This window comes from Etheostoma spectabile, chromosome 24, assembly GCF_008692095.1.
Source record: "Etheostoma spectabile isolate EspeVRDwgs_2016 chromosome 24, UIUC_Espe_1.0, whole genome shotgun sequence".
NCBI classification, from domain to species: Eukaryota; Metazoa; Chordata; class Actinopteri; order Perciformes; family Percidae; genus Etheostoma; species Etheostoma spectabile.
In genome coordinates, this window is record NC_045756.1 from 10776349 (window position 1) to 10798597 (window position 22249).

The 22249-nt window shown below is 40.0% G+C and overlaps 1 protein-coding gene and 1 non-coding gene across 4 annotated transcripts in view; one reads left to right on the forward strand and one right to left on the reverse strand.

The window, feature by feature from the left end:
* Positions 1-18970, reverse strand: part of LOC116673907 (cilia- and flagella-associated protein 47) — a 77749-nt gene extending 58779 nt beyond the window's left edge. The window contains exons 1-28 of one of the 3 annotated variants that reach the window (XM_032506269.1): positions 18627-18970; positions 17982-18139; positions 17591-17706; positions 16598-16736; positions 16353-16437; positions 16047-16187; positions 15561-15730; positions 15107-15216; positions 14683-14813; positions 14388-14592; positions 13838-14066; positions 13369-13521; positions 13071-13269; positions 12872-12959; positions 12512-12728; positions 12176-12420; positions 11857-11987; positions 8376-8498; positions 8148-8279; positions 7944-8021; positions 6505-6652; positions 5183-5268; positions 4017-4215; positions 3736-3821; positions 3251-3467; positions 1721-1946; positions 928-1045; positions 177-304 (exon numbers count right to left, since the gene is read on the reverse strand). In XM_032506269.1, coding sequence (XP_032362160.1) covers positions 177-304; positions 928-1045; positions 1721-1946; positions 3251-3467; positions 3736-3821; positions 4017-4215; positions 5183-5268; positions 6505-6652; positions 7944-8021; positions 8148-8279; positions 8376-8498; positions 11857-11987; positions 12176-12420; positions 12512-12728; positions 12872-12959; positions 13071-13269; positions 13369-13521; positions 13838-14066; positions 14388-14592; positions 14683-14813; positions 15107-15216; positions 15561-15730; positions 16047-16187; positions 16353-16437; positions 16598-16736; positions 17591-17706; positions 17982-18139; positions 18627-18770 — 4202 coding nt within the window. In that variant the 5' untranslated portion in view covers positions 18771-18970. Of the gene's footprint in view, positions 1-176; positions 305-927; positions 1046-1720; positions 1947-3250; positions 3468-3735; positions 3822-4016; positions 4216-5182; positions 5269-6504; positions 6653-7943; positions 8022-8147; positions 8280-8375; positions 8499-11856; positions 11988-12175; positions 12421-12511; positions 12729-12871; positions 12960-13070; positions 13270-13368; positions 13522-13837; positions 14067-14387; positions 14593-14682; positions 14913-15106; positions 15217-15560; positions 15731-16046; positions 16188-16352; positions 16438-16597; positions 16737-17590; positions 17707-17981; positions 18140-18626 lie in introns of all 3 variants that reach the window. The other 2 variants (XM_032506268.1, XM_032506267.1) reach the window with 2 other exon arrangements.
* On the forward strand, positions 15282-15353 carry trnad-guc (transfer RNA aspartic acid (anticodon GUC)). Its single transcript has one exon. It is a non-coding gene; the product is annotated as a tRNA-Asp (tRNA).
* Positions 18971-22249: the final 3279 nt, after the last annotated feature.

Consider the following 22249-nt stretch of genomic DNA (forward strand, 5'->3'; position numbering starts at 1 on the left):
TATCATTTTTTGACAATAACTATTGATTCTCGTATCGCGCAAAGAAGGGTAACAACGATACATTGCCACATTGATATTTTTTCCCACCTTACTTTAGATCGGGATGAAGGAAGAGAGTAACCAAAAAGACAAAGATACAAGAAAAAGAGGGGTGGTGTTTTAGAATAACCAGTTACCTGTTGTGGAGGTGGTCAGTGAAGGTTATGGTTGTGCAGAGGGACAGAGGTATGGCGGAGCAGAAGGACACACCGCAGATTAGAGAGGTCACCTTGGCCTCCTGGTTCTGAATGCCTACCAGAAGTCTCTATGGTTGCCGATAAAGTGGGAAAGTGGGATAATTCCACACTACATGATAGAGTTTCTCTTGAAGTGACAGCCAGGAAAATCAGGTACACTCATATAAATCAATTTTTGCTACAACAACAGTCTTAAAGCTATTGTGTGTAGAGAAATTCTAAGTAATGACAACAACACTGACGTCACATCCACATGACGCAAGCTTTCTGTGATCAGCTCCACCCCCACCCCTCCTTTACGCAATTGCCAGTAGCGTTTGGCAATGACTAGCGTTTGGCAATGGCTTGAATGTAACGGCTGTTGCAGTAATTAATGTAAAATAGTTGCACACTATAGCTTTAAGAGAGCAACTTTGGGAGTAAACTAATAACATTTATAAAAGAGTGTTAAATTACGTGCTCATCCATAATCAAATACCTTCAAAGGATGAATTGCATTCACTAATTTTAGTTGTCCAGGTGTAAATTTTACCTCACCGGATAATATCTTCTTGGCAGGGACAAGACATAGGAAACGTGTTATTTTTTGACCACATGACACACAACTCTGGTAACAACAACATCCATTTTTGATCAGATGGTTTGTGACTTTTTCAATATAACGTAAACTGCTCTGAGTACAGTGCTGTACCTGATCCTGGTTTTGGGCAGGGATGTTGTTACCCTCTGGAAAGATGATGGAAACAGGCTGTGTCTTTGTCCCATCCTCAAGTTCCACCTCATCCACTTCAGCTGATACCATAGTTCCACTGCAAAAGAGGACAGACATTTGTAAAAAAATAAAAATAAAACAATGTTCAACTTTTTACTCCCATGCAAAATTATAGGCAATCTTCTCAATATTGCTTGTGGGTACAGTGTAGACCTTTGTTATTGTTTAACGTAGATGTAGCATGTTAACAACGCCCCTGATATGTTTTCTTGAGGAGATACACTACATTGCTGAGTTCAGTCACAGGGATTTAGGTCACAAAATGCTGCCAGAACTGTAGTAGTGCCACCAGCTTGCTTTCCACTCTGAAATCTAAACAATGCAATCCACAGAGGAATGTGGATTAGCAAATTGGCTTACAATGTAAGCAAAATCCAACATGAATGCAGACTTGCCAGTTAATGAGTCCTGGCCTGATTGATAAAAATCCCACTGAAATGAATAATAGTCAGTTAATGTGTGGCAGTGTTTCCTCTGCATTCATTTAGCTCCAATGGTTCAACACAGCGGTGTTAGAAAGCAAGTTAGAAAAATGTAAATACAACAAAAGTTCATCCACGTTATTACTCAGCTTACCTAAAAAGCTGGAGACTACAACTGTGATCACAAAGCAGCTGTCTGTGTGTCATGATTCAAATAATCAAAAGTGAAGCATTCATAACATGCAACAGTTACTGGATCAGTTTTTGGCCTGGGGTGTATATAAACCAACCTAGGATACCCTAAAGCCAGCAGGGTGAATGTGGCAGATGCATTGCTTTCCAGGGGTACTGGTGTAAGGAGGATTTGAGGGGGGTGGATGGTGATACAGGGAAGCTGTAGGATAATAGTGATGGACAGGTCTCTGTAAGGTTGATGTACCTCCTCTCCTCCCAACCCCTCCCCTCCCTCTTCTCCAAGGTAAAGAGGTAGGGAGAGTTTGGTCACTCTGCCAGAGCCTAGGAGAAAAAAATGTACACATAGGTCAGTCAGTGCAGACTAAAGGTGAATTAATAACTTAGCATCAAGCTAGGTTCACAACCTACAGAACTAGGGCTGGTTAAAAAAAATCAATTAATAAATGCATATGTTTTGGAGGATTTTGTTATTAAGATATTGAAGGAAAAAAAACTTATATATTAATCCTAAAATTGAAAATCAAGTAGGTCTAGCTCTCCAACAAACAAATATTTGAATAGTCAAATATTCGGTCCAGCCCTAGAGAGGTGTGCTTGTTTACATTGTGCTGCAAGTTCAGCTCAGGCAGAAGCAAGAGACAAAGATTTGCCTTTAAGTGTGTTACATGTTATTTTAGTGGTGTGCATTGTTTATATTGTGCTGCAAATTCAGCTATGGCACATATTTGCATTTCAGTGTGTATGCACTTTACATTTTATCTCAATGCATTAGCATAGCATGCAGTACTGTGAATGGTTCCTTCTTTGCTTAATAATAAAAAAACGAAATTATGAAATAAGTTTTAGGTTCAATTTTTTCCAAACCAAGCCAAAAATGCACTTAATATTATATGACAAATATCAGAAGGTACTCTTAAGAAATAGCCTGGGTATTTCAGTCACCTACGTGTATAAATTTTGATTTCATGTTAAATAATGAATCAAAATCAAATCATATTGAATCTATTTCAAATGGTATCAAAATCAAATTGAATTGTGAGGTAGGTTACAAATGATGTGTGCCTCAAAAAAAAAAAAAACACTACACAGTGGCAGAGAGGGTTAACAACTATACTCTGGGGTTAGGTTGAAAAAGTAATGCACTCTTTCTAAATCTATTGGACAAGAATAAAATTGAACCACCAATCGGTTTTGTGGTGTTTTTGTGGACAGCAAGAGGCTGGTTCCCAATGTAAAACATAATTCCTTGTTTATGGTCCATCACTAAAGATTATTAAGGCCCCATGATTTAATAGTTTAAACTGCACAAGAACATTCTTTAACAGAGTATTATTTAAATTTAAATTTAGTTATGTTATACTTTATCTTAGTTTTGTCTCATGTGAAAGTATATTTGGAGGGATGTAACTCCCTATTAAGCTATGCATTATGTAGTTTCCCACCAGACGTGTGTGTCTGTGTGTGTGTGTGTGTGTGTGTGTGTGGAGGAGAAAGGGATCAGTTGTGGTAAATTTGTGATGGTGTGATTTGAGTTAAATTTAATTTACACTTACATGATTGTGTGTATGTGAGAGAGGGGAAAGCAGTGAGATCATACTGCGTTTGGGTTTCAAATCATTTCTCACCAGTTGTGATATCCTCAGGGCTGAAGTTGACCCTCAAGCAGATGGACTGCCCAGGCCCCAGACTGCCTGATGATGGAGACACCGTACATAGCTCCCTCTCTTTTCTGTGCTCTGTTGATACCGCTGTTGCTCTGCAGTCAAACCACCAGTTTACATGTTTCTTGACACTCTCAAGCCAAAACATGCTCTTTTCACACACTGCCTTCAGCTCCACTGTCTGCGGAGGGAGAGAGGAGGGAAAGATAGAATGGGGAAGAAAAAAAACAGCAGAAGCACAGAAGATAAAAAAGCAACCATGTTATTTTTCAGAATGTAGTATCAGATATTCAGTAGGATTGAACATATTACAAGATGACAGGTACAAGTAAAAATTAGGAGTTGAAGTAAGAAAGTTGAGTGTAGGCTTGAAAAAAGGAAAAAATAGAGGAAAAATGTAGGAATGGAAGCAAAAAAGTGATAAGCTGCAGATAGCCCCTTGTTGATACCTTAGTGTAAGCATCTGAATGTGGTGCAAGGGGCTCCACGTGGAACTCTAGGCTAGTGGGGGACATTTCCAGTGGGGCGCAAAGCACTAAAAAAAATATAACAACAGCAAGGAAAGAAAAACGTTACATTTAGCTATGTAAACATAGTACCACGTATGACACTTGTTCTGTACACATACAATGTATAAGTATTTCAGCTGTGTTTAAGTTTCACTCCAGCACATCACTCACCAATTCACAAACACACACACACAACTCTAACTCCACATTGATGACCCCACCTGCGGCCTGTATACGCAGTGACCGTTGTGTCACCATGGTGACAGACTGGGGAAGAAGCTTGACAACATGCTTCCTGCTGGCAGCTGACAACGCGGAGGAGATGGAGGAGGAGGGCGAAGTGAGAAAAGGAGACAGAGAAGCAGTGGGCCATCTCACTCCATTGACCATCATTGGCAGGTCAAAGTCATAACTGGCTGCCTGCAGGGAGACATTTCCTTGAATATCCATCTCAACTTCCTTAATATTTTAATGGATCACTTTTACAAACATTTTAAAGCTTTAAGATGAGAGGGAGCAAGATCTGTAATGGACCGTTCACTAAACCATGCCCCTATTAGTTACAGTTGCCATGCCTGTCAAGCTTTAGTGCCGGTTGGGCATGATTTCCACTCCATTTCAAATCTGCACGTTAAATTATGATAACTTGAATCAACAACTCTGTGCAGCACATAAACAAAATTATATGTGTACCAGCAGCTTCAACAGCAGCAGTAAACAAAAGACTAAAAAACACATTTTTCACATGGCTTATTATGGCTGAATATTAATGGAAAAAGCATTGTGCCGTCTCTGCCAACACTATCTCAGATAACAAGCTCGGCCTGGACAAAAACCTCTTAGGGTTAGGGTTAGCTAGCCTAAACTGGCTTTAACACAGTAGAGATGTATTACACAGTAGACGTGCTAGCCGTTTTTTAACTCTCGGTTACTGCTGAAGGTAGTAAGCTAGTTACCTGGACATGCTAACTATCGTAGCTAACATTTACAGATAAACACACACACTGTCCATTCTTCACACTTTTGCCCTTTTAGATTTTTTCTTTTTTAAAAGGCTATGGCTAAAAAAGACACAACAATGTAAACTCTCATGTATATTTAGTATCTCTCTTACTAGAGCCCTGTATACACTATTTTAGCAAGTAGAGATAGCCAAAGCTGGTCAGAAATCCAAATCAAAAAGATATTTAGTGCTGGCCAGGACTATAAATTTCTTGTCTGACCTGCTGTGCCTGGTAACGGTCGCTACACTATGATTGGACAGTTGCTGCTGCGAGGAGGGGTTTAAAGAATAGTCAATTCATGGATGCTAAATTTGCATTTGAGCATAGTTTACTTCATCTTCATGATACTGTATCCAATGGGAGACATTTGGTCAAAATCTCACCTGGGTGGGGGAGAAGACAAGGGAACAGTTCACTGTCTGGTTACCCTGGATCTCCACAACACTCACTCTTGGCTCCTTCTCTGCTCCTTCAAAATGCACAAGAACAATCACAAAAACAAAAACACACAGACTAAAACTCAAGACAAACACAAGGCAATGTGCTGTGTATTTAAAGCAACACTATGTAACTTTGTGTACCTTAAAATAATGTTTCTAAAACCGTTTCAGTGGTTCATCAACTCGTAACAGGGTGAATGGCACTTCTGCATTCGCTTTGCGCCTCTACCAGCTATAACCGCACTTTTCAAGTTTGCCAGATCGAGTCGTGGATCTGTAGTTCCAATGATACATAATGGGACAATTCCACTTCCAACCAGTAGGGGGACCAAAGCGGGAAAAGTTACATAGTGTTGCTTTTCATCACGTATTCCCATCTTTTATTCTAGTCACAGCCCACACAGACAAGTCCTTCTTTTTTATTTTCTCAGGACATAATATCCACCTATACACCAGGGCTTTTTTAAAGTCCTGACCAAGGTCCATGGCAACTGAAATTATTTTATTATTACAGAGAGATCGAGTAAGCTACTGAAAAAGGTACCATTGTGTACCGGTATCAGTTCAAATGTTGACCAGGAAAAATGAGACAGAGCAGCATAGTCGAATAGACTGCTACAGAGTTAAAGAAGTCTGGGTAAGTGTATGGGGTAAGTTTCAATCTATGTTATAAATTGTAATGTGCTGTATCCTGAGAGATCTAATGTCTGGGAAACATAAATAACTGATGCAGTTCATTATCTGCATGTTTGTTTAAACTGTGGAAGACCAGATGTTCGATGGTTTTACAACAGACTGTAACAGACAGTGGCACTGTGTGCAAGCAAGTGCTCACTGACTTCTGAAGGAGTAGAACAATAGACAAAGACGAGCTCCTTCCATTGAACAAACTAAATTTATAACTCAAAGAACTTAAAAAAAGAACTTGGACTTGATTACTTTTTGCACATTATCCACTGGTTTGTACATTTATTTTTTATATATTTAATAAAACATGTACTGTATTTATAAACTTGTATTGCATAAAACTTTATTAAAGGTCTATAAAAAGAAAAAAGAAAACGGAATGTATGTTGCTTAAAAGTTGAGTGAGTATACTTTGCCGTTAAGTAAGTTGATTAAATGTTATTTTGTTATTGCTAATCGTTTCGGACTAAAAAAAATTAAATTAAAAAAATCAGATTCGGACCTGAGTAATAAGTTTGAGAACCTCTGCCATACAGTATACAATAACTGTGGGATTTGCATTGTTTTTAAATACATACTTGCTAAGGGCTGAGGGAGGTTTACAGAGAAGTCAGAGTATTCTGACAGGTCGACGGTAACCCTGGCTGCGGCTGATGAGTGGTTTGCCAGAGTGAATGGTATTGCTCGCTGAGAACCAGCATGGACCCCGTAAAACTGGAAATGGGACTGAAAAGAGGGAGGGAGAAATCAGTATTGAGTTAATGCCTTCTGGACAATGCTGCAGAACACATCTGGTAAATAAAAAAGAACTGCCTTTATGACATAAAAAATTAATGACATCAAAACTTTACTTTCATATCAGCATTCACAAAATAGAGCATAGTTATGCGTGCAAAATCAAATCTGCCTTCGTCCACCTGAAAAGCATTCCCAGACTCCATAACTTCCTAACTCCAAAGCAGAGACCCTAATCCATACATTTGTCATGTCTTTCTTGGATTAATATACTGTAATTCTAACTGGGTTTCCTAATAAAGCCATGGGCATACACCAATAATGTTTTCTTTATGTAAAGTGTCCTTTAGTTATGTGAAACAGGCTTTAAATCTAATATTTTCTATTCATATCCTTCAAGGCAGAAATTGCAGGTTAAAAAACATGCAAACTAATACAAACGAACAAAACAGATTTATGATTGGATATTTACCAATGATTTATTTAGCTAAAGTTTCAGATCTTTTCAGTTGGCTGTTGCTTCAGAGATCCCGGAACACTGTTCCAGAGAATGGGAGCAGCAAACAAAGTGTATTTTTGCCCTTGGAACTTCTGAATCTAAAATAAATAACTTTAGTTGGAAAGCTCAATCTGGATCGACAGAGGTTCACGCCGGAAGTTCCACCAGATGTCCCTCACTTTCCGCTTTCTTTGTGTTTACGTAAACTCCCGTTGCATTGAGGAGCAGCAACCGCAACCTCTGAGCTACCAATTTAACGTTAAACCCTGAAAATGTCAAGTTTTAGAAAGAATATGTTTACGGCATTTACTCTCTAACTGGGACGTTTTGGGATCAATTGCCATAAACAAAATACACCCAGCAATGCTTTGATTATCATCAACCATGTATCCAGCTAATTTATATAGCTCACATTACTATTATTGTATTGTCTGAACAGTTTTAATTATTAATAATAATTAATTTAATATTGTGTGTGGCGTTGTGGGGTGCAAATGTTGCAAACCAGTTCCTTCCTATTTTGCATAGCCATGGTGGCTGCGTCCGGAGCTTAGTGCTGCCCAAGACCATTGTGATTGCTTTTCAAGAAATGCAAACAACCTCTGACAGTTTTTTCCTCTATCCAAGAGTGTATGCTCCTGTTGCCAAACCTTGCTCCACAGCTCTGTGGAGATAAGTCTGGCAATGCAAGACTCGTAAAAGCTGATCGGCATTTTTAATGTTTTAGACTAAAATGTCTTTTGCTCAAAACAGACACACACACACACACACAAAGAAACTCACCACACTGATGTCTACACTTGGAGGCTCCACTGATCCACACACTCTGAGCTCAATGGACTTCATGTTCCTCAGAGCTATCTGTAATACACACACATGCTTAGTGTTCTTAAAATTTCTGTTTTTATTGCTTACACTTACACACACACACACACACAAACACAAAGAGGGTACTCTCTTTCCTTTGTTTTCCTATCTCTATCTCACCTCTACTCTGGTGTCAAACTTGATGACAGAGTCGGGGTTAAAGTCGATTTTGAGCACCACCTGCCCCCCATTTGGCAACACGCCCTCAGATGGACTCACCACCAAACCTGGCAGAGGGCACACATCTAGCACCTGCCACAAACAAACACAGACAGAAAGAGACAGCTATTTTTCTAAGTATCCGTGTGTGTGTGTGTGTGTGTGTGTGTGCGGGGGGGGGGGGGGTACCTGGTAGTAGGCATGGTTCTTTCCAATGTTGTGTAAGACTGCAGTTCTCATAGAAGGCATCTTGAGAGGCACTGATCCAAAAATGACCTGGTTGTCTGCCAGCAGGACACTGGTGGATCCCAACTGAGAGGGAAAAGGAAATGTTCTTATATGACCTTTTTCTGTGATATTCAATACATAGTGTTGTATTCTACATTTGTCGTTTACCCACTTTCCCTTAACCTGCCTTGACTAATTTTACTCTAGACACTGATTTCACACATTTTATAAAATTACTTTTGACAGCCCCCAGAGTACATGTATTTGAAGCATGTGTACGCATCAGAGAAGAGAGCAATAGTAATGATGATGATAAACAGTACAGAAAGTACTACAAGTGGGAGAGTGTTTTTCTATTGAAAAAAACATGAAAGTCCCAAGCCTTACTTAAAACACAACATTTCTTGTTGCTGAATTGGTTTCTGGTACACTAAGGCTGCTGTCAGAGGGAAAATCGATATACAGTATGCCTCTTTGATTTGCCCTTATGACAAAGAATGAGCCAACAAAGACTCTTTTTTATTTTTAAAAATTATTTCCTTTCATTTATCATAGTTTAGGATTGTTGAAATCTTTTTTTGCTATTAACCTTAATTATAGCTGTCTCGAGCCATCCCAAGGTGACAAAAAAAATTATGTTGCAAGGCACATCCCTTATAGTTGTTTAAGAATTGGATTGTTAACAATGTTGCAGGAATTAATTGAAAAGTTTATATTCAATTCAATTATTTATATAGCACAACATCACAACAACAGTTATCTCATTGCGCTATTAATAAAAGAGAAGGTCTAGACCGTACTCTGTGATGTTATTTACAGAAACTCAACAGTTCCCACCAAGAGCAAGCACTAAGCAACAGAAGCAAGGAAAAACTTCCTTTTAAGAGGCAGAAACCTCGAGCAGAACCATGGCTCAGGGTGGAAGGTCATCTGCCTCGACCGCTTGGGGGTGAGAGGATGAGACAGAGAGAGCGAGAGAGAAGAGAGAGAGAAACAAAGAGAGAGACAGACAGACAGACAGAGACATGGAGAATTGTAGCAGAGGGTGTCGAGCAGGAACACAGAGGCAGCAGGTGACTCCAACCACAGATCCAGAGCCAGAAACACATGCAGGAAGCAATAGGAGAGAGGAGAGGGGCGAGAGAGCACAAGACTCCGGGAAAGGGAAGAAGTCGAGTTAGTAACATGCATTAATGGAAGGAGGTTGCATACAGATGGAGAGAAGGAGGAAGAGAGAGGTGCTCGGTGCATCATGGGAAGTCCCCCAGCAGTCTAGGCCTATAGCAGCGTAACTAAGGGATGGTTCAGGACTCTCCTGAGCCAGCCCTAACTATAAGCTTTATCAAAGAGGAAAGTCTTAAGCCTACTCTTAAATGTGGAGATGGTGTCTGCCTCCTGAACCCAAACTGAAACCTGGTACCACAGGAGAGGAGCCTGACAACTGAACGCTCTGGCTCCCGTTCTACTTTTAGAGACTCTAAGAACCACCAGTAACCCTGCATTCTGGGAGCGCAGCGCTCTGGTGGGGTAATAAGGTACTATGAGCTCTTTAAGATAAGATGGTGCCTGACCATGAAGAGCTTTGTAGGTGAGAAGAAGGATTTTAAATTCTATTCTGGATTTTACAGGAAGCCAATGCAGAGAAGCTAAAACAGGAGAGATGTGATCTCTTTTCCTGGTTCCTGTCAGAACACGTGCTGCAGCATTTTGGATCAGCTGAAGAGTCTTTATGGACTTTTTTGAGCAGCCTGATAATAAAGTATTGTAGTAATCCAGCCTAGAAGTAACAAATGCATGGACTAGTTTTTCTGCATCATTTGTAGACAGGAAATTCCTGATTTTTGCAACATTACGTAGTAGATCCTTGAAATTTGCTTTATGTGAGAATTAAAGGACATGTCCTGATCAAAGATAACTCCAAGATTCCTTACAGTGGTCCTGGAGGCCAGGGTGAAGCCATCCAGAGTAACTATCTCTGTGGATAATGCGTCACGGAGGTGCTTGGGCCCAAGAACAATAACTTCAGTTTTATCTGAGTTTAACTAACACACACACACACACAGAAATTCACCACATGTGGTATTATGTGAATGTCTTGATACCTCATTACTGCTATGAAAACTTGATGAATCCAAGCTGACTACAGCCATTATTCTCCATGAAGGAATAAACTACAAACCACTACAGCAGATGGCTCAAGTGTGCATTTGATATACAAATTAGAGCTGCACGATTATGGCCAAAATGATAATCATGATTATTTGGATCAATATTGTGATCACGATTATTATCACGATTATTTGTTGATTTTAACCAAAACAAATTTTATAGACACAGAGGCTATTTATAACTGCTTTCATATCCATATTATGCTACATTCTTCTTATGTTGAAGTTGTATGTTGTATAGACATACAGCTGCAACACGTGTAAATGAAAATTATCTGAAATAAATAGCCTAGCATATACAGTATTTAAAAAAAAAAGTATCTATGTGAAAGCTCCTTCACTTGTTTTCAACAATAACTGATTAAAAGAGCTAGGGAGACAGGGGGAGTGCGGACATACTCACAGAGTGACGGTTGACTCATTATGAATGGGTCCAGCATGATCCGTATCACGCCATTACTCTACGAACTGAAGTTAGTTGCATTCAATAACTTCTGTGTTTTTTGCCATGGCCACCGTGATAATACAGGTTTGCCCCTCATGCTTCACAGTATACAGCTTTGTTAATAACAATTAAAACTGCTGGGAGCCGTGGGGGCGGGGCTGCGCGGAGAGTAAGAAGAGAGAGCCAAACACAGGCACGGCTTTACAAAAGAAATGGGTCACGTAACGTAAAATTAAACCATATCGATATAAACAACATTGCTTCGTTTGTGGAGAGGCAACGAATGAAACATAGAGGAAAAATATTACTCGCGCCCTAGAGCCCTGTGAGTTAACAGACACTAACTAGCACTGGTAACTGCTGTTGTCTGAAAAACTACAGACGGGACAAAATGTTGTGTTTGCTAGTAAACTTGTAAACCTTGAGACATACGTATAACCGACTGCTATCTATTGAATTTTCCTCACGTTTCTCTGTCTTCTGTGACTGTCTACATCTAGAAACTAAGCTGCGCGGTGTAAGGAACAATTCTGACTGGCTCATAATCAGACAGTGGTTTACGGAGAGGTAGATGGGCTTTGCAAAAAAACTCAGCGTTCTATGAAATGAAGCATTTAAAAAAAAAAATTGCTCAATCACGCAAATTTGATCGTGGGAAGCCCAAATCGTTATCGTGATTAAAATTCAATTAATTGAGCAGCTCTAATCATAGATCAACTCTCTGATGACCAAATCCCACATACCCCTAACCCATTACCAACTGGTGAAAGCAAAAGTAGTAAATATGAGTAGATTATACAAAGTAATTTCCCTTATTCAAGCGACAGACCTTAGCAACACAGTGCAGGCGTTGTGTGTTGCCCTCGTGGACACAGAGGTCAAAGTCTCCTTTTGGAGGGGATGAGAAGGAGGGATGCCACACTACCTCACAGTCCAATTCCCTGTATGGCTCTACTGTACCTGGGGAGAGGGTAGATTTGTTGTATTAGCCCTAATTCAAATGGTCATATAAAAATGCTTATTAAAAATAAAGCTGGAGAAGAGGGAGAAGATCTTTGAAGTGACATTCTTGATGTTTGAAGGCTTTGAAAATACTAACTAAAGTATTCACACCCTGGGAAACTAAAATTGAGCTGCACTTTCAGCACCTGAAGCTGGTCGAATGGAGAACAGGATGCCGCTCTCTGTGACGACTGGTCTCCATGTGAATTCTGCAGCGTGGTTACGCTGGTTTCGAAGGGTAACTGAGCTCCTATATCCTGATTGGGCAAGCAGAGTGTGGGTGGGGCGAAGCACTAGCAGTGTGGTGGACAGCTCCAGAGCCAAGGGGACAACCTCGGCCTGGACCAATATCTGACCAGGGTGTTGCTGGTTTACAGAGTAGGATACAGGTCTGGAGGAAAGAAGTATGTTTATATGCACTTGAACTGCAATAATTGATTCAAATGTAATAAAAGGTGTGTTGAACTGCTTCCTACACCAACCTGTAAAAGTGACCCAGCTTGTTGCTTTGGAAAGTCAGTGCTAGGGTGTTCAGGGAGTTGGGGGGCAGGATGTGGGAGAGGGGTGAGGAACCCTGCAGTTCAGGGCAGTCCACCTCCAGCTGCACCCAGACGAACACTGAGAGGTGATTGATCAGCTCCAGCTTCTGAACACACACTGACTGCACACACACCTCGCCAAAGTCCACTGACAATGGTCCTAATGAGGAAGTTTTGAGATTTTACAATATTCAAAAAACATTAATCTTCACTTAGGTGAAAACACTCTAATACTTATCATACTGATTATACACGCTATTATCAGAAACAGTGACTATAGCACTTCCGAATTTACTTTCTAACCTATGACAACTTGGTAGAGCTCATGAGCTGTCAGAGTCCTGTTGCAGTCTGCCATCTCCTGGCTGGTAGATGGAACTGCACTCATTACCTAGAGAGAATGCAAGATATCAAGAGAGCTGGAAAAAAGGAAGCTTTACCTGAAATTGGCATTAAAATGCCACAGTGTAACAGGTAACGGATCTGTTACCATTATTCTGACCTGACAATTAACCTGTTGGTTGATGGATGTCATGTCTTGGGGGCAGCTACGAGTGGCTGCTGATGAAGCATAGCAGAATTTTGGCTTGGTTTCTATTATCTTACTGCTCTCCAGGTCACTGATGCGGAGTCTAGGTGGAACAAGCCCTTGAGACAGAACAATCCCAATTCCCACATCGTCCTCCATTTTCTCCTTCTGTCTAACAACCAAAAGCAAAGGTTTACTTTTCAACTGTATGGCAAAGAAGCTTGAGATGGGCCTTTAGGTCAGCAATCAGAAAATTGCTGAGAAAGCCTACCTCTCCTTAATCTTCTGCAGGCGTGTTTGTCTGAGCTGTTTGATGAAGTCTGTGTAAATCTGTCGATGACACAGTCTCTGCTCCTCCTCTTCCTCAGTGAAAGCATAGTTTGTGTCTACATAGCGATAGCGTTGCACACCAGTGAATATGGTCCTGAACACGATAAAGACAGGAATCCTTTAGTTACAAAATTACAATTTGTTGTTGTAGCAAATAGCACATTTCAAACATAAAATTACAAAACCACAGAAACATTTAAATGTATTATTGTGTTTAAACAAGCTAAATACTATTTGGCTTCTTAGTGTTTTTAACAATAAATATATACTTAAAAATGAAAAAGGTCTATGTCATACCTAGAGGCAATTTTCGATTTGCTGTCTTTGATTGTTTCAAACCCATTTAAGTTGACAAATTGGCTGTCAATCTGCACTGGCACTGTAAAAGAGTGTGTTTCTTTAACCTCTACCTGTACTGTCTTTGTGGAGAGGGAGGCCTGATGCTCGTGGCTCTGTCATTAGGAAAAGCCAGGAACTCCTCCACCTGTGTGTTCTGACTCTTCTTCCTACGATGTTTGTGGAGTTGTGTTTTGTCGGCGCTGAGGACGGCAGCACGCACCATCCCACGACAGAGAGCCAGTTCACTGGACCGAACGTGAGGCAGTGATCCAGTTGGATTGGTCACTGCAGGAGTGATGCCTTTAAAGCAGCCAATTAGAGCAGGACAGGTACGTGTTATCCAAATCATTAGGGGTGTAAAGACTTTAAGTATTCATTCGCAATGCATCTAATAACTGATTATTTTTCCCAGCCGCAGTAGCCCATTTATCTATCAACAAATAAAAACTATAGTGGTCAGCTGTTTAGGAAATTCCTGAGCATTTTCTGTGAACTGTTTATAAAGCTTTGTCTGCAGCAGAAACTAGCTTAGACAGGGTAGGGAAGTCAAAGTATTGAGAGAGAGAGAGAGGTACATTGTTGGTTTTGGTCTTTTCATGGGATTTATCCTTCAATATTCACCAGGATTTAGTTTAGGCACGGGGTGTATGGTTGCACTGCAGCAGACAGCAGACAGGTGTAGAGTGATGGTGTGGAAGCTGTAAAGCTCAAGTCCAATAAAATCTTCGGCTGTGCTGCCACCCCTCACAGCATGACCTAAGACATCTAGCTTCTGACACACCTGGAAGCTCCCTTGCTGCCGTGCATTGAAAGACAAAACTATATCCTAAGGAATGAAACAGAGAGAAAAAGGTTCCCACATTAGCTGCTTTGCTTGGAATTAAAAATAAATAACTGACTCAATGACCATTCGTACCTGGCATTGCCCAGGAGCAATTGTGCCAGTGGAGGGCTTGGTGGTGAAATGCGCCAACTTGTGGAAGCGGAAGTTGACAGGAAGTTGAGGGCAAAGGTTCTGCAGCACACATAGCAGGTCCACACGTTGGCCTGTCACACAGGTGAGGAAATCAAATCTTTGAGAGGGACTAGGCACCAGAGACACAGGCAGTCCAGAGCCTGTCACTGCTAGCTCAACACTGCTGTTACCTAAAAACACAAAGAAAAATAATTAATACAAACATCAGTATTATCTATCTTTAATTATCGGTTTATTAATCAATGAATAATCTGCTCATTAAGTTATATGAACTGAATTGCTAGCTTAAAATAAGTCCTCTGAGCACTTGTGTTGGACTGGATTGTGGTATACAATGTGACATGAGTGTGTGTGTTTTGAGTACCATTGTGGTGAGTGAAGCCATATCTACTTCTCAATGACTCAAACAGCAGGAAAAGGCAGTAGTCATGCCGGCTCGCTGAATAATCGTGCTTCTTCTTCTCCTCACTTGTACTGAAAGAGAGCGTTTTTCCCACAGTGGTAGAGTTAAATACCAATCCCAAGACATCCCTATATCCTCCTCGTTAGTATAGTGGTGAGTATCCCCGCCTGTCACGCGGGAGACCGGGGTTCAATTCCCCGACGGGGAGTAATGCCTTTTCTTTTCACCTCCCTTACAGTGGTAATACTTGACCCCCTCTCTGGTCCTCCCCCTCTCATTTCACAACATTGTTTACATAGGATATTTACCATACAATTACTTTATAAAGCATTAGTTTATTTTTTATGACATAGGGTATGTTGTATTACATTTAGAAAAGTATTCTTTGTTTTGTTTTCAGGCACAAACATTTTACCTCTTGCACATGGGGCTAAAGCACACTGCCACAGTGGTTTTGCCATATGGTTCCAGTCGACCTTGTTTGGGGAAAGTCAATAATACCCGAGAGACGTCTTGGGTGACTGGCCTGCACCTCTCCATTTTTTCCAACAGGGCGGCGTCTGTGCCTTTCTGGAGGTCTGTTCCCTAGACAGCCATCACAGTAAAGGCCTTGTTTAATTTTCAGTTTAGTGCAACTGGCCTCCAAACCATGTTCCAATCAAACTGCCATCCTAGGTTTCTTTCCTGCTTACCCCTCCTAATCAACCACTGACCAGTCTATAGCTATCTCTACTTGTCCACCTCCCAAACTAATAACTTTGCTTACTTAAAAAAAAACGTTTTACTTACAATCAACCTATCTGTACCTAAAAATGCCCTTGCTTAAACAAAACCATGCTTATCTGCATAGCAGCTGTGCAGATTGGCAGCTATAACTACTTTACCTGAGGGCATCACTCACCACCTCAGTCCCAGCAGCAGTATCCTGGAGCAGGCAGACCCAGTTACATGCCTGGGGCGCATTGTTCCTCAGAACAACATTCTCAACACGGGACGTTCCTAAGTATACAGGTCCAAACCACAGACAAGACAGTGGAGCCCCCTGTGAAACAGCACAGTTATGTTTTGTTAAGCTCCAGAAATAGGCACAAGCATCTTTATAACACCAGTATAAGGAGCAAAGCAATAGGGATGAATGTGAATTTCAAGGATTAATTGAGTATCACCACTAAGTACTATATGAATTCTATTTGGACCACTGAATTACCTGCAGGTCAAAAACCTCAAGGCACTGGGCCACTACCTCAGCCCTTATACTGAGAACTACAGCAGAGTGATTCTGAAGTTTCAACCTGGGACAAAAGGAGGGTGAGGTTCAGGTAGACTGTGCACAACTCAGTAGGGGTATAAAAATCTATAACCTTAAATATGACATTGAGCAATTTAGTGTCCAATCCCTTCAATAAATGTTATTTGTGTTCACAGTATCTGCTGTTGTAAAGTCTTTCTTACAGAGCCTTCTCCTCAATCTGTATGGGTCTGTCTGTAAACAGTTCCACTTTCAGCCACTGGGTGGCGCCAGCTGCTATGACTCCACTGCAGGGTGAGAGTCTGACTGAGGGGTCTCCATTGTACTGCACCTGGAACACACCTTCAGTGCACACACACAGAAATACATACGAATATTCTCTTGGAGTGAATTTAGTATTGTCCCAACTGCTGCATAATATCCTAGTAAAGATTTTAAACAGGATAGATACCTTCAGAGACAATTCAATTCAATTCAATTTTTTTAAAGTATCAAATCATAACAAGTGTTATCTCAAGACACTTTACAGATAAAGCAGTTATAGACCACACAATTTACAAAGAACCAACAATTCCAATACTTCCCACAAGAGCAAACATTGAGTGTGACAGTGGCGAGGAAAAACTCCTTTTTGGGCATAAATTTTGGGTGGTAAGGAAAACTTCCATTATGGGAGAAACCTCGGACATAACCAGGCTCTTGGTAAGTGGTGTCTGATGATGCCGGTTGGGGGTATGATGAACAATGGCAATTATAGTCACAATAAAGATAATGGAACTATGACTATAAATTCAAAATAATTCCTAAGATAACAAATCAAACCTACTTCCTCAAACAACAGTTTATCACTGACAGAATATTTAAATTTTGCAAATTAAAATGCCCAGTTCAAATTAACAGCACATCAGATGTCTTCTAAAGGGGATGGAAGTATTTTATTACAGATCAACTATTACTTTTCTGTTTTTATAATATTGAAAATGAGTGCTTTAAATGAAAAAGGGAAAAGATAAGGTCACTAATTAAGTCAAAAGAGGGTATTGCATTGTCATTCTGATGATAGGTCTCCCTTGCAGGAACAGCCAATACTTAAATTTGATTGATCATGTAGTCTGTGTTTTTGAAATATGAATATGTCATACCACATGAAAAATTTAGATTCTGTTTTCAGGCCAAGAAAGTCATGCTTGATTTACCTGGTGCTGATCCCCTATTAGTTATAGGTTGATGTTTGCTGATCACCTGACTGGTTGCAGCAATACACCCAAAGTCTAGTACTGAGTCCATTATGAAGGAGCAAGCCCTGGGAAACCTAGAGGAGCATAGAAATAAAGGCTGAGTGTTGAATTGCCAAAACATTTGTGGAGATGTTATATATCTTCATATAGTCTGTCTATGATGTATGTGTGTACATCATCAAATGTCACAGACAGTGTATTTAGTTTTAAATCAATTAAGCTTTATTTCAGACACACAGGTCCATGAAAGTACAAAACACAACACAGACAAGGAAAAAATTGATTTCACAAGATTAAAGTATCTAAAACATATCTACTCATGTTAATATCATATGGCTAGCCTGCGTACCCCCTCAGTGGGATTTTGATGGTCTCTACATCATCTATGTGAATCAGAAGGCAGTCTCTGACCTCCTCTTCTTCCTCTGGAGTAAACTCCAGCAAGCCACTTACAGACAGACCAGGAGCCACCACAATGGCTGAGCTAGATGCTGTGAACTTGAACAACTGCATGACAAAAGAAAACAGAAAAGAAGAGAGAGAAAAGGGCATAGATCAAATAGTATACACAAATATGACAGAGGTACTGTAGGAAAACGTAGACGTTAGATACAACACACTAACTAAAGTTTAAGTTACTCTCTTAAAACATTGACAAATTAAAAAAAAAATGGATGGATGGAAATTAAATTCGAATATTGGACTTGTTGGTGTCGTAATATTGGACGTGGTCGCATCAGGCAAGCCCACAATGACTATAACGTTATTAAGAGTAATTAAAGGTGGCTAACGTTAGCTAGCTATGTTATTAACAGCACTTTAGCTAGCTAGCTAGTTAGCTAATTTCTAGCACGAGGTATTAGCTAACGTTAGCGTTAACACGCAATTTAGCTAGCATTCAGTTAACGCCAAATTCTTAATTTGCTAATGTTAACATTATGTCATTTTTTTGTACAGCTTGTTGTTGATAGAAAAACACATAAGTTTAATTTACCTTTAGCGCGGGCTTTTCAATCAAAATTTTCTTCAAAGCTTTTCCAACATTTGTTGCCGTGACTGTAGTCTTGTAAACCTTCCCGACTTTCACGTCGTTAAACTCGACATATGGTGGGTCAACTCGAACGCAACTTCCAGCCATTACAACGTTATGACTTTAGGGTAACTAACGTTAACGTTACTGACTTACAGACGCCACAAATATATTCTTCTTCTCATTATGCAGAAAATAATTATCGCGCAATTTTGTCAACTTACTGGCTCGCATACCGATACTCAACTTAACGGTTGCTAGCCAAATGTCAGAGACTAAACAGAAGTTAAAAGCTCAGGTGGTTTCTAGGCGACGAGTCTGTAGCTGCGCTCGTTTTACAACCTAGGGCAGTTCAGGTGGACGGTGCAACTGTTGACACTGGACGGTAATACAGACACAAAGGATCTGAAAGTATCATGTATATTTTGGAGGAATGTAATTTTCTTCATACCATAGTAAGTGTCAATACGTATGATCAATATTCAAAAAGCTGAGATGTTTTCTAAAGAGCTGTGATTTCTCAGTTTATCTCCGTTTATTTCTCATCGTTTTTTTCAATTGGGTAAAATGGTGGTGTAACCATGGAAATAGGTGTAACATAATAATTTGCTAAATAGTTAAATTAATCTGAAATTTCTTGCCATACACTGCTCATGATATTTCTGATACTGCAAACATAACACAATAAAGACATCTTAATGCTCATAATTAACATAAACTCCCTTTCACTTTCAACTCAACATCAGCACATTACAACACAGCCAATAATAAACATATCCATAATTCAAGGTGAAAGTTAATTTGAACAAACATTTGTACAAATGTAAAATGATCAATAGAGTTGATGTAATGTAATGTATTTCAGTATGTTCAGCTATCTACGGAGCCCCCCCAGGGTCATCTGAGAAAAGAAACTAAACTAAACAAAATACAAATCCGTTCCCTCTGTTTTATAAACCTGAGCAAACTTCCGGGATCAATTACTCTATAAAATTAAATTAAATCACAAATGACGCATCTTTCCTAAAATAGTAAAGTTAACAACGAGCTACAATTATAACTTGTCTCCTGCTAGTTGTACTACAGCACTTACTTTTTTTAAATAAGTTTGGAGGCAATACCTTATTTAATCATTAAATTAATAAATAATTTAGTGTCGGTGTAGTAGTATATAGATGGTCCCTAAGAACCGCCGGCTGCTACTAGGTTGGAGGACTACTCGTTTTGATGAAAATGAGTTTGTAGCTCATTGTTAACCTGAGCCATTTGTGATTTAATATAATTTTGCTTTAGACCTTAAAAGAGCCACATCTTTCATTGTAGGAATATCATGGGCTAACTTGTTCCAGAGTCTCGGGGCAGCAACTGCAAAAGCCTGATCACCCCACCGTTCATACCAGGACCTTGGGACCTCTAAAACCATCTGATTTAAAGACTGCAATGAGCGGTTGTGCTCACACAAAATTTCAGACAAATTCTGTGGGGCCAGGCCATTTAAGGCCAATAGATCTTAGATCTATTCTAAAACACACCGGGAGCCAATGTAGAGTATAGAGAATGGAAGTAATGTGTGCATATCTAGATGCATATTTGTTAAAAAGCGAGCAGCAGCATTGTGAACAAGTTGAGGAGTGAGATAGAGGTCTGATTCAGACCAACATAGAGAGCATTACAGTAGTCCAACCTTGAACTAATAAAGGCATGAATAGCTTTTTCTATGTTGTGCCTGCTAAGAAAAGTCTTAACTTTAGCCAGGAGACAAAGCTGGAAAAAGCTTGTTCTAACAACATTGCTGATCTGTTTGTCAAATTTCATGCTGCAATCAAAAATAACCCCCAGATTTCTGACCGCTGACCTAGTGTTTGATGCCAGAGCTCTCAGACTCAAACCTGGACCATTTTGTGTGCCTGAGGTACTGAAAATAATACACTCAGTTTTATCTTCGTTCAAATTAAGAAAGTTTTGCGATATCATTAATACAACTAAGCAGGGAGTTTAGTGTGCACTGCCATTTGCTTTCATAGGCAAATAAATTTGCAAATTATCTGCATAACAGTGAAATTAAATTGTGCTTGCCTATAATAGCCCCTAAAGGCTATATATAAAGAAAAAAGAATGGGGCCAAGAATGGATCCTTGGGGTACCCCACAAGAGAGAGGAGCAGCTGATTAGGAGAAGCCACCAATCATGACTGAAATGCACCTATTTGCCAAATAACTATTTAAGTGCCGAGCCTTGGATGCCTATGTATCATATATATATATATATATATATATATATATATATATATATATATATATATATATGCAGTTATAATCCAAACAACATCAAACTTGGCACCACACTTACTCACGCTCGTAACAAGACACCTGTCAAGTTTGAAAAAATCCCTCAGACTAATGGTTCAAGAGATGTGCATGACACACACACACACATACTCTCTCACGCGCGCACACACACACACACACACACACACACACACACACACATTCCTGCAATTTATATTTACTATGTATATATGTACAGTACTGTATACATACAGTATACACTGTATATTTACACACATATACTGTACATATACACATATTCACACACATACTGTACATATACACATATACACACACATACAGTATATATACCTATATATATACCTATAGATTGTGTGGGGTCACACAATCTGACAGCTGCTACTTGTCATATATGATGACCTCTGAAGTACTGGCTCTGTGATGACTTAAAACAATGCGTCCAGAGTAATGACAAGGGATGAAATAACCACCCTAAAAATAATTAGAAGTTTGACTCCTTTCTTTATCATTTCAGAGAACATGTACATAGTTTTTACTTACTTTCAGATTTCTGATTCTGATTCTGATTTAACATATGTCACTATACCTGAGGTGGTTAACATGGTCACCAGCGGTATACTCCTTCTCATTAGGAACAAATAACCAAATCATACAGCTCACACCCATCTTCGCCCTGCATTGTCTACCACGCACGGGCAAACGACGTGCAACAGCGCCCTCTGCGGTCACGGTTCCTGACGGGTCACAGCTTTTGACTCGCCGTGACACCGTGGTGAAGCTGCTTTTATATTGGACGTTGGCTATTAGACACATTCGAAAAATCCATTGTGGAGTTTGACCTTCCAATATAAAACTAACTTCACTACGGTCTGTGACAGCTCGTTCTCGCTCGCTACACAGAAAGCTGCACACACAGCAGCAGACACTGTTTTTGAATATTTTGATTGAACGGGATGCAAAAATCTGCATTGAATTAGGAAAGTTTGGACTGTGTTTATAACGCGATCTAACATAATATTTGCCCAGGCCTGGCCCCTGGCCCCTTAGATGCCCTGTGCCCCCAGAGAAGGGACCATTTGCCCTGATGGTTATTTCCGGCCCAGTTTCTGGTTCTGAGGTGTGTTCTCTAGGCCAAAGAAGTTGTTTCGGACAGCACTGCGCACACACTGCAGGAGGACATTCCTCCCATAGAAAAGGACATGGTGTCCTTTTAAAGTGGTAAAGTTAAAGGGAGAGCACGCCCACTTTTTCCTATGCGTTGTAGTGGAATCTTGATGC